The sequence below is a fragment of the Hypomesus transpacificus genome, chromosome 23 (genome assembly GCF_021917145.1).
Source record: "Hypomesus transpacificus isolate Combined female chromosome 23, fHypTra1, whole genome shotgun sequence".
Taxonomy (NCBI): Eukaryota; Metazoa; Chordata; class Actinopteri; order Osmeriformes; family Osmeridae; genus Hypomesus; species Hypomesus transpacificus.
The window spans coordinates 1026997-1042832 of NC_061082.1; the positions used below are offsets into that span (position 1 = coordinate 1026997).

At 45.7% G+C, this 15836-nt stretch overlaps 2 protein-coding genes across 2 annotated transcripts; both read right to left on the reverse strand.

The window, feature by feature from the left end:
• Positions 1 to 539: 539 nt before the first annotated feature.
• On the reverse strand, positions 540 to 12853 carry pgap1 (post-GPI attachment to proteins inositol deacylase 1). Its single transcript, XM_047047197.1, has 26 exons — positions 12610 to 12853; positions 11640 to 11793; positions 9891 to 10066; positions 9475 to 9646; positions 9186 to 9346; positions 8889 to 8941; positions 8720 to 8786; positions 8457 to 8562; positions 8285 to 8343; positions 8079 to 8162; positions 7903 to 7952; positions 7709 to 7760; positions 7438 to 7515; positions 7144 to 7219; positions 6903 to 6976; positions 6179 to 6230; positions 6005 to 6071; positions 5788 to 5893; positions 5496 to 5534; positions 5186 to 5370; positions 4715 to 4939; positions 4403 to 4538; positions 4219 to 4269; positions 3927 to 4138; positions 3605 to 3709; positions 540 to 3431 (listed from the first exon to the last, which is right to left on the reverse strand). Exons 1-26 carry the CDS (start codon positions 12739 to 12741, stop codon positions 3293 to 3295), a joined length of 2811 nt encoding a protein of 936 aa, XP_046903153.1. The 5' UTR covers positions 12742 to 12853; the 3' UTR covers positions 540 to 3292.
• A 491-nt stretch (positions 12854 to 13344) lies between these two features.
• On the reverse strand, positions 13345 to 15785 carry maip1 (matrix AAA peptidase interacting protein 1). The gene is made up of 5 exons (XM_047047418.1): positions 15269 to 15785; positions 14880 to 14951; positions 14644 to 14770; positions 14340 to 14487; positions 13345 to 14127 (listed from the first exon to the last, which is right to left on the reverse strand). The coding sequence occupies exons 1-5, from the start codon at positions 15692 to 15694 to the stop codon at positions 14049 to 14051; spliced, it is 852 nt and encodes a 283-aa protein (XP_046903374.1). The 5' UTR covers positions 15695 to 15785; the 3' UTR covers positions 13345 to 14048.
• Between the last annotated feature and the right edge of the window lie 51 nt (positions 15786 to 15836).

Sequence of the window (15836 nt, forward strand, 5' to 3'; positions counted from 1 at the left end):
AATGCAGTCTGTCGATGCGTCTCCCAATTTTATTTGAACAGCAATAATGCTTACAAATTCCACAACATCCCATTTATCATAACAATTGATTTAAAAATGTGAAAAATATAAAAAACAACAAAAAACGTAGTTTTCTTATGACAATGCTTAAACCTGAGAATTGGGTATGCCAAAGTATATCCACTGTATACCACACCCAAAACAATAACACTATCCCTTAGACAATGTCCAATCTGGTTTCAATTTCAGTAAAATGCCCAGCTAACCAATCTGCTTCAGCAAAGGTCTTTAAGAATGGTCTCTTTTAGGATCAGCTATTGACAAGGTTATAGAGAAGTCACTCTGGAACAAACGATGCAAAACCGAATTATTATCTTAACTACACGATGCGGTGTTTACATAGTCACGCTACAGCTAATTCAAGCTCACTTCCTCACTTAACAGCTTTTATTCACAAACTGTCCATGTAAAAGCATGACAACGTTGTTCACTGTGTCAAAGGTGTCATAAGGAATCAATACAGTATGCCAGGCATAATGTGAGTCTGTCATGGTTTTTATTTGTGTTATTACTGCAGTCATCTCTTGTGCAAGTCTGGAAATCCATCCAATAACTAAGGACTCTGGTTGTCATGGTTTCAAATACAACATCAGCCACTGCAATGACACTGATTCACGCCTACTTACATCAGACACTTTATGTACAACATAAAGATTCCTTCAGATTTCAAGGCAGCTTGCAAATGAATGATTAACGGTTTAATAACATTACCATGGGTCTTCTCTTTACTCGCAGAACAGCATAACATTGTCTAAATTCTGTCTAGTATTGAGTAACCATGGAGATGCTGATCAGCTGATTCTCAAGTCAGCTGCAGACCCTTTGGTCAAAGGTCCACCAAAGCAGGTTAGACGTCAGAAGACACTGAAACACGTCTGGATTTAAGACTTGTCACAGTTGCTAAAATGAAATATCCTGTCAGATATTGTTGTACAAACTGTCTGTTTTGAATGACAGTTCCCATCATAACGTCCGTGAGCATAATTCACCAGGAGGTCAGGGACATTTTCTGAGCTTTTGTAAGAACGAGAGCTTCCTTATCAACTTGACTGAGGATACGACACCCTCTGCTTGAGAAGTTACGGCACGGTCACAGTGAACACCAATAAAAAACACAATCATGTTCATAGAAAACACTGTAGAAAACACTGTCATTTCTACTACTTTCACCACAAGATATAGCTATCTGTTCACGGTTGGAATGACATAAGAGTGCGTTTTAAAAGCACTAAAATAGCCTATATAGGAGACATACTGTACACACAAAAGCGTTGATAACGCAACATCTTCTCTACACTCAAACACAGTATATACCTGTACACAGATGCAGGTACATTCACAGTGCATGTGACACGGGTGTCATTGTGGAGGGAGTGTGTGTGGTTTTGGTCCCAGGAGCGGACAGGAGAAGAGAAAGGTTTTCATTCTTAGCCTGTTGTGTTAACATCTCTGTCGATAGTAGTGATACTTGAAAAGAAGTGTTGGTTGCAGCTGCCAGCACACATACGTTAACAGAACAGCATGTTTCTAATATCACGTCAAAAGGCAAGTGGTCCATTACTGCTGTGGTGTTACTGAAAGACAACTGACACATCTGTAAAATTCCCCAAACTCTTAAAGCAGCCTTTTGCAGCCCAGGTCCTTATATGCATGTTTGACATGTTTCCTTCTTCCAACACACCTGACTCAAATGAAAGGATCGCTATCAGTTTACCTCTGAGCTTGATAAAGACCCATTCATTTAAATCAGGTGTGTTGGAGCAGGGATGAGAATGGCTGTCTTAGAACCTTCTCGTAACTTTCAGGTGGGCTTGCTCAGGTTGCAGCCTGCTGCAGAAAACAGCAGAGGCTAGATCAGTTTGTCAGAGATGCTGGTCTCTGTGACAAGAGTGTCCGGCCAGGTGTGTTGACAGATGAGGGGGCTTATCGGCACAAAGGCACTGGCTGTTCTGACCAACAGATACCAAACGAGAGCTGAAGAACAAAGATGCTGGTGAGTGTCAAAGTGTAGACACAACAACAAACTAAAGTTTTGGCAACCCCCAAAAAGAAACCAACAAAAATCTAAAAACCACAGCATTTAAACAGCAACAGGCGTTCTGGCCTTGGTGTGCCAGTGGCAGTGATATGACACCATCTTTGCTTCAGCGTTTTACAAATTTAAAACACGTTCACCATATTTCAATTACATCTCCCAGCACCAGCGGATCCATCTTGAATTCTGAGGCTAAACAGTTAATAGTTAAGGACAATTGTAACAAATAATACATTTAAAAAACCTTATTACTCAAACTTGCCAGACTCCCCTTAATGAAAATGTATGAACAATGTAAGCCATTATTATGTCTTTATGTCCTAAAGTAACTAAACAACCAGATTTGCAACTTGACCATAATGAAAGTCAGCAGTATTTGACATGGTGAAACACTGCATCCTTGCAATTCAAACAATTCATAATAATACAATGATTTATCATCTACGTACCCGGGCTAGCGAAAATCCTGTTACATTCAAATGAACCAAATTCCTGGAGCTGTAGAGGTTTCTGAGGTGGAGCCTGGGTGTTGAGCAGGGGGGGGGGGGGTTAAGGCTCAGAGCTTCACAGCTCTAGAGGTGAGGACAGCTTGGTGCTGAGTAGCAGCCCAGGTGAGCAGGGCCCTTGACAGATAAGGTAGAGGGATGAAAATGGTCGTCCATTTATCCATCCATCCGTCCATCTCCAAGACAAACACCCTCGAGATCACAAACACACCATACCATATGCCCACAGTAGTGTATTTGTTTTGAAAGCACATCAGTAACACCCAGGTGGTAATCTCTGGTTCCTCCTCAGGTGAGCCAGAGTGGAGCTGTAACTCACACAAATTCCACAGGAGCATCAAAGACTACCAGGTGATTCCATCCTCCCCAGACAGACCTATGGTGCCCACATGGCACAGAACCAGACCCTACAACTGAAAGAGTAAACCTTTCTGGAGGTCTGAGTGGAATGGACAGCTGGAAGGATGGGCAGTTCAACCAGCAAGTGGATGAATCATCGTCTGTTTGCGTTAGATCTCCCAAATCAAGCTGGTCGTAGTGAGGGGTGGATTTAGGAAGGGGTTAATACTGTTATCTGTGTCTCTCTGCTCAAGAGCAGCACGTGGGTGACTGACAGAGCTGCTTGTACACCCCTGACCTGGGCTGTTTCAGGCCTGAGGCCCAGCCGACAGCCAGCTCTCTGTGACATGCATCACACAAAACAGGAAATGGCCAGCAGGGGCAGGGCCGCCGACAGGAAGTAGGTCACACGGTATAGATGGAGCGGTGAGAAAGTCACCATGGCGATTGAGATGGGCAGCAGGAAGTGTGACGTCAGAGGCAGGAGTTTACTAGAACACACAAGGATATAAACATCAGATTAAACACGAGACATTCATGAACAGGTGTGAAAAGAGATGGAACAGCTATGAAGAGCATAGCTCAGGCAGTGAGGCCTGGGTGGCTGTGTGTGTGTGTTTGTGTGGGTGGCTGTGTGTGGCTGTGGGTGTGTGTGTGGGTGTACCTGTTGCTGAGCTTCACAACATCACAGTTGATCAGCAGCACGTTGGAAATGAGGAGAGGCACAGTGTGAGGCCAGCAGGGGTCAGGATCCAGCTGGGTGGAATACCTGCAGACACACACACACACGTAAACATCATGAGTATAAAGTGATGCTGCTAAGACCCTGAAAAGCAAATAGTCGCTTCTTTCTACATGCAAAGTTCATAAAGTTTTCACTTAGCAGACGCTTGAGCAGTGTTTAGCGGAACACTGATACGAGTCTTTGGACTGCTCTCCCTTAATGCTAGTGTGTATGCAGCTGTGTGGGGGGGGGCAGCTGGTACCTCAGACTGCGTGACCAGTGCAGGAGAGAGGGAGCGCTCAGCATCAGCGGCACGGTGAACAGAGCCGACAGGCTGAGGTGGAGCTGCAGGTCGGACCTCACGCCCTGCAGTACACACTCCGACAGCAGGGGGGCGCCGTTGCACTCCCTCGGCGTGGCGTGCGGCTTGACGTCCGTGCTGCCGTTCTCCTGCTCCCTCTGCTTCTGTGGGGCCTGAGAAGAGAAGCGTGGATGTTGAAGATTATACAAGGATCCAAGTATCCAACACATGTTTTGTTTTGTTTGAAACCTACCAGGTTAAGCATGTGACTCAACGACCTCTCTGTCATTTGAAGTTTTAGCACCTGGAGAGAAACACCACAGAAGAAGACACCCATTCAAGACTACCCAAGAAAGGCTGATGCCTGAACACTAGATCAGTTTTGAGCCTGGGTATAGTTCTGGTTCTATAGGCGACAGCTTCCCACTCAGACTCACTCTATAGAGGTGAAGCAGGAAGCTGGCAGTGATTGACAGGGCTCCACAGGAAGTCCCACCCAGGAGGCTGAGAGACATGATGAGGAGAAGCTGGGTGCGAAGACACAGGGTGCCACAGTCCTGAGAGACAGAGGGTCTAAAAAGCACACACACACACACACATTACTATCCTAGTGAGGATTGACAATTCACTCCCATTCAAAATCATGTATTCCTTAACCCTTAACCTCAACCCTTAACCTAATTTTAACCGCAGGCTGAAACTATTAGATCAAGCGACCTGATTCCAGTCCTGTTCCCCTGAGGGCTTACCTGTGCAGGGGAGCTAGCAGCAAAGACAGGAGGCGGATGGAGAGCCGGAGGACTGTGCTGCCCCAGAATGCAACAGCAGCTCCCAGCACGTAAGGCAGGGGGGCCAATAGGCGGGGCCATTCATCGGGCGGGGCCGTGTGGGAGGAACCATCAGGGGAGGTGGAGGGGAGTGCGTCCACAGGGGGGAGACAGAGAGCTGACCAGCCCTCCTGGAACCAGCTTTGTCTGGGATGGACACAGGAGAAATATTTAGATGATCATTTGAGTTTAATATGATTAGGAGTATAGTAAGTTGTGCTACAACAGGATCGTAGTTACCACACCACAGAACATTACAAAAGGACATAGTTGACGCTTTGGGACCAAACACAATGAGACGTTCGAACACATGGGCTTGAATATCTTTTCAACGTCTTGATATTTTCACCCCGTTTACGTATGAATGATTTGTTCCAGCGTTCCTGTTCCCACCTAAGCAGCAGCAGCAGCAGGTAGATGGGCAGGTCTACTTTGTGGGGCTGCAGGCTTCGTTCCACAGCCTGGCTCATCTCCAGAGAGCCCCCCGTCCTCACGATGGAGGACAGCTGCCCCCTGCAGGCCAGGAGGAGCGCTACAGCCGTGTACACAGGCAACACCTGGCCACACACCCTCAGCACCTGGGACAGGGAGGGAGGGAGGGAGGGAGGTGCTCACATGCTCAGGAGAAGCAGCATCCTTGAACATGAAATCCTGTGTATTCTTGTATGATTGGAATGGAGAAAAGTGGGTTTTGGGATGTTACCTGTCCGAGCACCCTGGGAAATGAAGTCCTCACTGACACCTGTAGATGACGTACAAGAGAGTTACAGTAGAGACCAACCAAAATATATGTAAAACATAGTGGTTCTTGAGCATAAACATACCAAATGCTCCGTCTATATCTTTCCCTTTTGCACTCAAACTTTATTTTCAGACACTCTTTGTGGCATTAACTTCAAAACAATTCAAAAGTCATTTTGTAACATGAAGCCACCATGTGGTCACTGTAAAGTCGGCTGTAAAGTGCTCCTCTCACACCTAGCGTGCTGTCATACCTTGTACTGGCAGTTGGGGGCAGTGTGGAGCTGCAGGAGGACACCTGAGGTGTTGTCAGGGCGACTGGTGTGGAGCATGCCTGATAGCTCTGTTACCGAGGGAACGCTGAGAAGTGGATGGAACACAATTTGTGAAATATCCAAACTAAAAAGACATAAACAACATGTAGCTCTAGGACAGTCTTTAATTCAAACAACTGAGACAGTGAATTATTACCTGGAAGTGGTGAGTGAGTCCTCCCTAAACCAGGGCACCTTCATCCTGTATACGTTAGGCAGCCGGTCTGTATGGTTACAATATAACACCCAATTAATTTATCTGTCTGGCGCCAGTTATTTACCGCTTTCTGTGGACTCAAAAATAAATTCTCAGGGAGACACAAAAGTTTACCTTTGGTGACCTTGCAGTGGCTCACAACGTTGATTCTAAAGGCCTGATACACCTGTGGACACAATGCAGAGTCACGTTATGGAGTTGAATTGAGGTAGACAGAGGAAGATAAAAGACGGATAGGCTACTGAAGAGTAGGGATGCTCCTAATTAACCATGTAGCCCCGTTAACCAACAATACGAATGTTTACCGTTTAAGAGTAGCTATTGGTTTAACAGTGTTGCCAATTTAGCGACAATGTCACAAGCCTAGATTTAGCTACTTTTCGCCTTCCCTAGTGACAAACAAACCGTGGGCCTATCTAGCAAAAAATCTAGCGACTTTATGCTACTTTTGCGATATCCGTTTTCGTTGTTAGTCTAAGCAGCAGCAAAATAACGAGCTATAATTGTACTTCCATGTTTTAATAATCTTAAACATATATATGTCTATGGTTATAGCCGCCAATCATGTCAATGAGCGCCAAGGGAGTGCAATCAGCCAATCAGCGCTCTAGGATTCTATGCGTTATCGTTTTGTTAATATGTTTTTGTTCTGTTATTTAAATATCAATCCCTTATGGGGAAAAAATACAATAATAAACAACAACTATACCTTCAGAAACTCAGTCAATTCAAAATGTTTTATCTTGTCGTTAACGAGCGTCGAATATTGGCCATTTTTTGAAATCCAAAGTGAACATTCCTATTGAACAGTAACTACAGTAGGTAAGTAGAACAATACCTGGTGAAAGTGCTTCAGCTCTATTATGTGGAGAAGTCCAGAGGAGTTGACAGTGACATCGCTAGCAGTCATACCTGGACAGGGGCGAGGAGCAGGTTAGCGTTCCTGTTAAAGGGACGTCCAGGGGGCTCTCTCCGAGGACAGATGCAGCGACCTGGCATGCGTGAGGAGACGAGCCTACTCACCGAAGGAGAGAACGTGCGGTACGGACACAGACATGGTCTGAGACGAGCCTACTCACCGAAGGAGAGAACGTGCGGTACGGACACAGATCTGGTCTGAGACTCCTCTCGCTGCCACTCACACTCCACCGTGAACTGAGAGGAGAGATAAGGAGGGAGGGAGAGAGGGAGGGAAGGAGGGAAGGAGGAGAGGTCTTTATGAGCTGTGAGATGGCAGGTGTGGTCAGTATGGTAGAAAGGGCTGAAACTTAAGTGTCAAATAGAGACATCTCTGTTAGGCAGCCTGACACAATTTTTAAAACATTTTGATGTCATGCTACGAGGTATTAACTGTAAGTTCAGGTCAAACACACCTGCTTGCCATTGAGGTTAGAGGCTCCTACGACCAGATGAGAGACTGCAGACATGTCTCTGAGCCTCAGGATCACAACCTGCAGGAGGGAGAGCAGCTCTGTGACTGGGTCTGACCCGTTAGCGCCGTCACGGCCAGCCTTTACCACGGGCTGGAGCAGGAACGTGACTCCATAAGGGAGACCGTGTGTAGCATGACGACATGGGCCTGTCAGACCAGGGTGTTTGATAAGGAGGGGAGGTGTGACTGAGGAGAGGTTGGGAGAGGTTTACCTTGTAGGCTGGTAGAAGTTCAGTCCCTAAGGACAGATCTACCGCTTGAACACTGAGTAGAGAAGACAGAGGGGACAGAGACAGATATAGAGACAGAGATAGGGGGGGGTTGAAAAAGCAAAAAAGTGGTATAAGGAACAGTCAAGAAAGTGTTATGAAGTGGAAGGATGGACGGCAGGACGGTAGTGACTCACCACATAGATCCATTCCTCTGAGTGCAACCGTAAACCCAGCTGGTCATTTCCTGTAGGATGGAAATGGTAATTGTAGTTCTTTTCTTGATCACCAGTACCTCTGACCACCAACTATTCTTTGCCACTAGCTCGCTTGAATCTCTTTTGAGTAAGACTAAAGTATTCCATCCTCTCACCAGGCTTGTGCTCCGGCAGTAGAAGTGACTGTAGGCTCTCCTGCGACTGGACAACGCAAACAGGAAGTACTTGACTTGGCCTTCCTGTCGTGGACACCAAAGTATGTGTTTAAATTCAGATGCCATATAAAGATAATTAGAGCGCACATTTAAACAGGCTGCTACCTGGACAAGCAGAGTGTAACAAACTCATGGTATGTGATTACCTTCGGGGCGGTATAAGCCAGGCGAAGTGTGTTCACCTCGCTCCACACATCAGGAGAACCTGGAGAGAAGGAAGAGGGGAAGGAGAGAAGGAAGAAGAAGAGAAGGAAGAAGATTCATCAGAGCTCCTCAAAGAAAAGTGACATGCAACCTCAGCCACACACACACACACACCTGAGAAGGAGAAGGGGGCCTCTTGTGGTTCGTTCAGCATGTGGACAGGATGTCTGATGAAGTGATGGTTCAGAACGGCCATTCTCCTCTCTGGATCCTCTGAAAACTTAGAGACACATACAGCCACAGTCATCCCCTCACAATACTGCTAGGGTGATGAGGCTTTCACCTGTTACGAGTTGTCACATCTACAATAAGGGGAAAGAAAGAGATGGAACTGAAAATCCACTAGAACGAAGTAATGGAAGGTTTCAGACGTTCACCTGTCCTGACTGAGGGTCGATGAGATCGAAGAACGCTCTCACAGAAGCGAGGACCAGCTCTTTGCACCTGCAACACAAACAGGAATCCCGCCGTATACAACACAGGTGATGAGCAGGGTCTGTCAGCCGGAGGTGCTGAAATGCTGTGAAGGGTAACATGGATGCTCACCACACAATGGACAGGTGGTCTGTAGAGACCCAGGTCCTGGGGACGGCTGTGACCTTCACAGACAGACAGATTAAAATGAAGAAGAAAAAAGAAACAAGCGCGGAGAATAAGCTCAACAGTGCTTAGAGGTTGCCATGACTACACACAATCGCCTAAGACTACAATTTATTATTCCTTTTTCTTTCTTTTTTTTATATATACAAAACCTTTATATCATTTGATAGTAGCATCAAAGTTTCGTATGCCAGAAAATCCAGGTTTCAGGGATGGTATTGAGTGATTGTAAAAGCCTCGTACCACCAGAGACAGCTTGCTAGGATCGCCTGTGACACACGGCAGGGCCGTCAGACCGGAGCGCACCTGGTAGTCACGGTAACCACCCCCGATGGAAAGCACCGTCACGTTACGCAAGTCGTCCCCCCGATCCACCCACCTCTGTCTGACGGCAGAATAGAACTCTGTACGGAGACAGGCGGGATAGGAAGTGAACGACGGCATCATCTTCTGATGTGTGTTCACCCACAGCGTACCTGTGTGTGTGTGTGTGTGTGTGTGTGTGTGTGTTGGACAGGTCCACAGGCCGTACCCAGCAGCTGTGTGTCGAGGGAGAGTGGGGGGGCCTGGTGGGGCGAGGCCAGGGTGAGGATGAGGCTGACCAGGGCAGGGCTGAAGCGGGGCAGGGTGAACAGGGCCCGGGCCACCACCCCGCCCATGGAGTGGCCCACCAGCACCACGCTGCGAGGGGGCGCTTCGCGGTGCTGCCGGGGGGAAAAGGAAATACTCATATTCATATTGAATCAAAACAGTGCTTCATGTTAAAAAGAAAAACTTTTATTTTAAGTTAACTTTGTTAACTTGAATCGTGTGAATCGTGTGTTTTGATTCAAGGTAAACTTTCCAAGTTAACATCATTATTATTTAAATTTAGAATCAATCTTTATTGGGTTAGGAAGAAAATAAATACATCCCAGAACGACCTATTCCCTTGATTTGACCCCTGACCTTGTAGAGACGCAGGATGGCCTTGATGCTCTCGTGCAGGAAGAGAGTCTGTCTCCTCAGGCTGCCTCCGTACAACGCTACCAGCTCCTCGTTGAAGTCCACGGTGAACACGTTGAGATGCAGGCCGCCCTCCAGGGCCTCTGCCTTCCTCAGGGCCACCGAGCCCAGCGAGCGAGCTGCAGGAGCGGGGACACAAGCCAGGGCTCACTGGACCAGTTCCAGGACACGACACTCATGAACAAATGTACATTTTACTCATTTAGCTGACGCCTTTGTCCAAATCGACGTACAAAATGCGCATAAGATGCTAATGATATGGTCTCACATTGATGCAGTCCATTTGAGGATTGGGGGATTTGCTGGTATTGATATAGAATTGAGGTATTCGCTGGTCTAGATATAGGCTGAAAGGTTTGAGAGAGGGACATTACATTCCTGTTCACAAATCAAGTTTAAAAATAGAGTTACTATTATGGGTTCCCACCAAAATACTGACACAGTTACAATTTTACCTTCAATAAACCCTTAAGGTCAGCTTAGGTAAATCTTTATCTTAAGTCAACACTGATTCTCGATCCATCTGCTTGCTGAACGGTGCCATTCTGTCCAGCTTATGGATTATAGTCGACTCATGGATATAAACACAAGTCAATTTCTGGGATAGGTTAGCAAAGGGAGATTATCAGATTAGCTATGGAGTACAGTGCATTGGTTAGATAAGAATCAACTGACAGTAATGACAGGAAGCCTAGCCCACTATGCCTGCTAGCCTCAACCTCCAGTTTCTTGGCCTTAAGAAGCTACCATTTACAATATGTGGATAGTCTAGGCAAGTCAATGTATTATCTTGGCGAGACACTGTGAATCTAAGATGATGTCAACATAACGGTTTCGGTTGCTGGTTTCTATGAGGTACACAGTGGTTGTGTCAAAAAAGAAATGATAAAAAGATTTGTCTAACAGAATTCATGTAGCAAGGAAAATTAAGCATCGCAAAAAAGCATGTGTGTGTGTGTGTGTATTTCAGCATGTGTGTGTGTGTTTCAGCATGTGTGTGTGTGTGAACAGTATGTGAGAACACAGTGGGTGTTTTCCTCCCACGCATGGCCCCTAGCTCGCTAAACCAAACCAGCAGAGGACAGAACAGGAATGAAGTGGGCATTATACTTTTTTCAGACACGCAAATACCACCTCGCAGCTTGCATACTGTAAGCCATCTGACTGAACCAGATCTGGGTTTTGATCCAGGCTGGTACTGAGCCAGGGGACCCAGCAAAGCAGATGTGCTGACCTGTGTGTTGCACAGCCAGTCTGTTGCTAAGGCAGCCAGCTGGGCTCAGGAGCCCAGTGTCAGTCCAACAGCAACAGACACAATGGCTCGCTAATGTCATGTATTCGTTTAGCAGATGTTTTTATCCAAAGTATAAGTGTGACGGCCCGCTGTTGTGTGTGTGTGTGTGTTCTCCTTCTATTCTCCATACAGGTGCAGTTGGATGGCTGGGTCATCGAGGGGCAAAAGGGGGAGATTCGAAACTGATACCTCTGGATCTGCAATCAAATACTCCACTGAGCTTTAACCACCCTGACTGGCCCTCGTCTGACTTACTAAACGTACAGCTGACCTGCATTCAGGCGAGGACCCAGGCCAGGACCCAGGCCAGGACCCAGGCCAGGACCCAGGCCAAGACCCAGGCCAAGACCCAGGCCAGGTGTTTCAGCTGTGTGAGTTATAAGGTGGTGGGGACCCACCTTGTTTGTAGCTGCCTGCGTTGCCAGGGAGGAAGAGCACGGGGGTGCCGCTGAGCTTCAGTGTGTGTGTCTCCTGAGCGTACTGGCCCTCGCCGTACAGGTACAGCCCATAGGCCGGGTACAGCCTGGACACACGCCGCGGCAGGAGCACCCGCTGAGCACACCCACACACACACACCCACAAACATACACCCACAGAGGAAAAAAAACACACAGAAGCACAAGCACACACAACATAGTTAATTCAAGACCATAATGCATCAATGCAGTTGCCTACATCTTGACACACTGAGGTGACACTGACACAAACATCCATAGGATACAGCTGAGACACTTTTCTGGGCGGATGAACACAACTTCATACTGTGCAATCATGCGAAAATATATTTTCAACGCTGGATGTGCAACAGCAACGATTAATTCAACTTGGACGCTTCTAGGGTTAGTTGATCAGATTGACACAGTATGGTAATCACCTTATCATGGATCAACAGCTTTCTCCCTTACACAACATGTGATAGTGTCACAAGCGCTGTTCTAGTAATAAAATGATCACAACACCACCTACACACTCAGCATACTATAGCCTATAGGCTTCCGTCATCTGTCTTCTGTAAAACCTAACTCCAAAGTAATATTTAAAACGGAGGTTGTGCATGACACAACCCTATAAATGGTAAACAAGGAAGTGCCCTGAAAATTCCGTGCATCGTGGTGTCAGTGAAAAGGGCATAAAGCTGCGCTTAACAGGTGCTAACAGGTGAAACATTTCGACCAACCCACCAAACGACTAATATAACAATTTGTGAATGTATCTATAAGGGTAGCCCAACATCTTAACGAATGTTATTTAAGAAAAAGACAGCTCATGCATAGGCGACAATTCAGCTCCAACGTCTAATGTCTAATCAACAGTAGGCTAATCAAAACGAGGTGCATGGAACCGAGTTTCTACATAACCAATACTCACCCGGTACTCCGGGTACTCAAACATATAGGTCATGCTACACCTATTTTCTTCGAATCCCGACAATAATTCTCGCAGGCCCATCGCCAGAAGCCCTAACGCACAAGCGTAAAAGGCCACAGCGACAACTCTCATGTCTGTTGTAGTTTTGCTTTTGTCTATTTACAAGCGTAGTCCTCCCATGTCTTGATTTCTGCCAAAGCAACCCATCTCCGTGTCTGACACAATCTATGGGAAACACAGAGCACTGCCGCTTCCCATCTGTGTAGAAAACACTTGATTGATAGGTCACTCAGCCAATAACAGAAGAGATCTGTGAAAGACGGACCAATCAGCATTTAGAGCGAATGTGAAACCGTAAATGCATGATGATGTCATCGTTCTCTTTCTGTCAATGAAGGCGTTGTCCAGGGAGACCCTACAGAAGTAAAAACACAGGTGCAGCAGGGATGAGTACAAAACGACATCGACTGTCATGTAACAGTGTATTTACTTTATCTGACGTATTTAAAAAAAACCTATCAACTAACGTTATTTCAAGCATGAGGGGAGGACTACCCTCGATATTGAGGTGTAATTATTCAGAAACTTCCTGTCAAATCCAAGCGATGACTCTGCAAATGCATTAAATTGACATATTTCGAATCGACCGGCAAACTTACAGGTTGAATGTACATAGCTAACACACTGACTGTTTTTATGCATACTTGATCATAATTTATAGAGAAGGCAAACACTGAAACATGTTTTTATTATAGAGATGAATGTCAAATACCTGCTTGACACAGCATAAAACATTTATATGGCATGGTTTTGATGTGATAACAGGGCAATTATAAAACATACTGCAGTAATAATTTCTCTATAGCATCACCTTGCTAAATATTTGATCAAAAGAACGCAACCGTGCTGTAGGCTATATATGTTGGGAATGGTTTCCATGTTAGTTGATAAATGTGAACACAGTTTCTCTGTGTCAGTTACACTGAATGTCATAGCATTGACAACAGCAGATCTGAGACTAATGACAGAATGTCAACAGGACCTCTGCATGTGTGACACTCTCACATGATGACTCTTCGAAAACAGAAAATGAAAGTCTCTAACCCCAAAGCCCTGTTCTCAAAGCCAAGTCTTGACCTCTGTTTTAAACTGCAGGAGCGAATCAGAAGCAAGAACCAGTTTCAGAACCTACACCAGAGATCTGTGACATGTCTAACACACGTGTAGCTCTTCTGCAGTAGTCAGCATGTATTTAATGGCAGTTCGCCCCAATCGTCCCCCCTAGAACATTCCATCCAGGTCCCGAGTCCTGGGATCGTCTCATTTCAGCAGGAAGGGGAGTCATCTTGCAGGGTCTCAGGTCTGAGGAACTCTGGTCCTCCACTCCATTATTCTCTCCATCAATCGATGCCTCCCTTCTACCTTCCGTCACCGCCATGTTAATCCAGAAGCCTCGAGTGTTCTATCCTGGTGATGATCCAATCAGGAGCCACCCCTTTGGTGAACTCCCTTTGGAACCTGACAAAGATTACAGACAGAGGAGAGGACACATATTTCATTTTATTTTAACCCTTTTCTTGTGATGGCTGGCATGCCTGTTTTCTGGGCAGGTGTGCAAGGTGAGTGTCATGTGACACAGTGGAGATGACTAACTCTCTGTTCACTGTACAACAATGACACATATACTTACTGTTCACTACTGTATGACACAGACACCCATATATACTCACTCATAATTTGCAGTGAGTAGTCGTTTAGCCTTTGCATCTCCTTCTCCAGCAGATATCTGGAATATGCGTGCTCCTTCCATAGTATCGTCAGCCAGCTCAGCACTGGTCAGATACCAGAAACGCATCAGAATAATGACAAACTTTCGCCCTGGAAGTTGAGGGTGACAGAAATTATTATTACTCTTATACATCTGGACATCAGATTCATGTTATTATGTATTTGTGTAAAAGTTGTAAATCAATCAATTCAGACAATAGTAAAAATCAGCCAAAAGTGGACAAGACGTGCTGGATCAGCTCTCACCATCATCATCATAACAGATCCCCACATCCTCTGGCATCGTATACATGATCTCTTCAGGATCTGCAGAAATGGCTTGAATGTGACTTGGGGGGAGAAGGGAACATTTCTCCTTCAGTTTCCCAATCAGCTGTGAGACAGACACAAAAATAAGAGACAGTTGTACGTGAGGACATTGCACAAGGACGCATCCCACTGCAAAGGAACACGTGTTGAGCTAATCCGAATTTGCAACTTACATCTGGAGCAACCAGACTTTCAAGTGCCTCAAACTGACACTGGGACAGGAGTATGGAGACATGGGAGAATGCCTGCAACAGCAGAAAAGAACATTGAAGATGACATTTGGAGAGGATCAAAACAGTTATAGTGTTTCTCTGTCAATCAATTTTCGTGTTCATGGTAATCGGCAAGTTCACAAAATCTGTCAGCACCACATACTAACCTACATCATTTAAGGCCAAATCACATTAATTCACATTCACTGCACCTATCTACACCCTCTGAACCATTCGCTAGGGAACGCCCCCTGCCCCTCTAGTTTTGCTACTGACCGCTTACTTTCGTTAGCTAGCACATTCACTAAAGCCTATTTGTATAGTTAATCGTCTAAAATTAAAGTTTTCACCTGCTTTGCTCCGTCCGTGAATTCTTCGATGCGAAATTCCTTATCAAAATATGCTCGAATCAAAAAGTAGTATATCCGGGTGCGGATCCACTTAAACGGGTTGGGGATATTAACCACAACAACCTTCTGTTTTGGAGTAAGTCCTCCTCGGTCAGAACTGTACGTTCGCACTGCGGAAACAACACCGACGTCTACTGTGGGTATCGGGCGTGTATTTTTTGACCGGGACAACACAACTCGCTCGGGTTTGAAGAGACGAAATAGTGTCGAAGGCGGCCTACTACAGTAACAACCTCTTAACATGGGTAGCGCCATCTTTTTCCTTCCATAGCATTTCTGTCCTTCTACCTGTATTGTCCGACTGGAAATACAGTGTGCAGAGCTTAGAAGTTCTTCATAAAGTACGATATAGGTAACTAAACACATTAAATTGCATTACATAGTTTGTAAATGTATCAGTAAATTCATAAATAGTTATAGCTAGGTTCATGTATCGTACAGATACATGCCTTTTCAACTTTGCTATTATGGGGAAGATAAGTAATGTAACACCTATCTACCCACATTT

What these genes read in the sequence shown, in the direction of transcription:
- pgap1 (XM_047047197.1), bottom strand. Translation starts at nt 12,741, where the DNA reads ATGAGAGTTGTCGCTGTGGCCTTTTACGCTTGTGCGTTAGGGCTTCTG. An exon ending in CGCAGGCAGCTACAAACAAG is followed by an intron (nt 10,067 to 11,639) that starts GTGGGTCCCCAC and finishes CCGCTCCTGCAG; the next exon opens with CTCGCTCGCTGGGCTCGGTG. An exon ending in TGGCTTATACCGCCCCGAAG is followed by an intron (nt 8,163 to 8,284) that starts GTAATCACATAC and finishes TGTCCACGACAG; the next exon opens with GAAGGCCAAGTCAAGTACTT.
- maip1 (XM_047047418.1), bottom strand. Translation starts at nt 15,694, where the DNA reads ATGTGTTTAGTTACCTATATCGTACTTTATGAAGAACTTCTAAGCTCT. An exon ending in AAAGTCTGGTTGCTCCAGAT is followed by an intron (nt 14,771 to 14,879) that starts GTAAGTTGCAAA and finishes TCTGTCTCACAG; the next exon opens with CTGATTGGGAAACTGAAGGA. An exon ending in GATCTGTTATGATGATGATG is followed by an intron (nt 14,488 to 14,643) that starts GTGAGAGCTGAT and finishes CTCAACTTCCAG; the next exon opens with GGCGAAAGTTTGTCATTATT.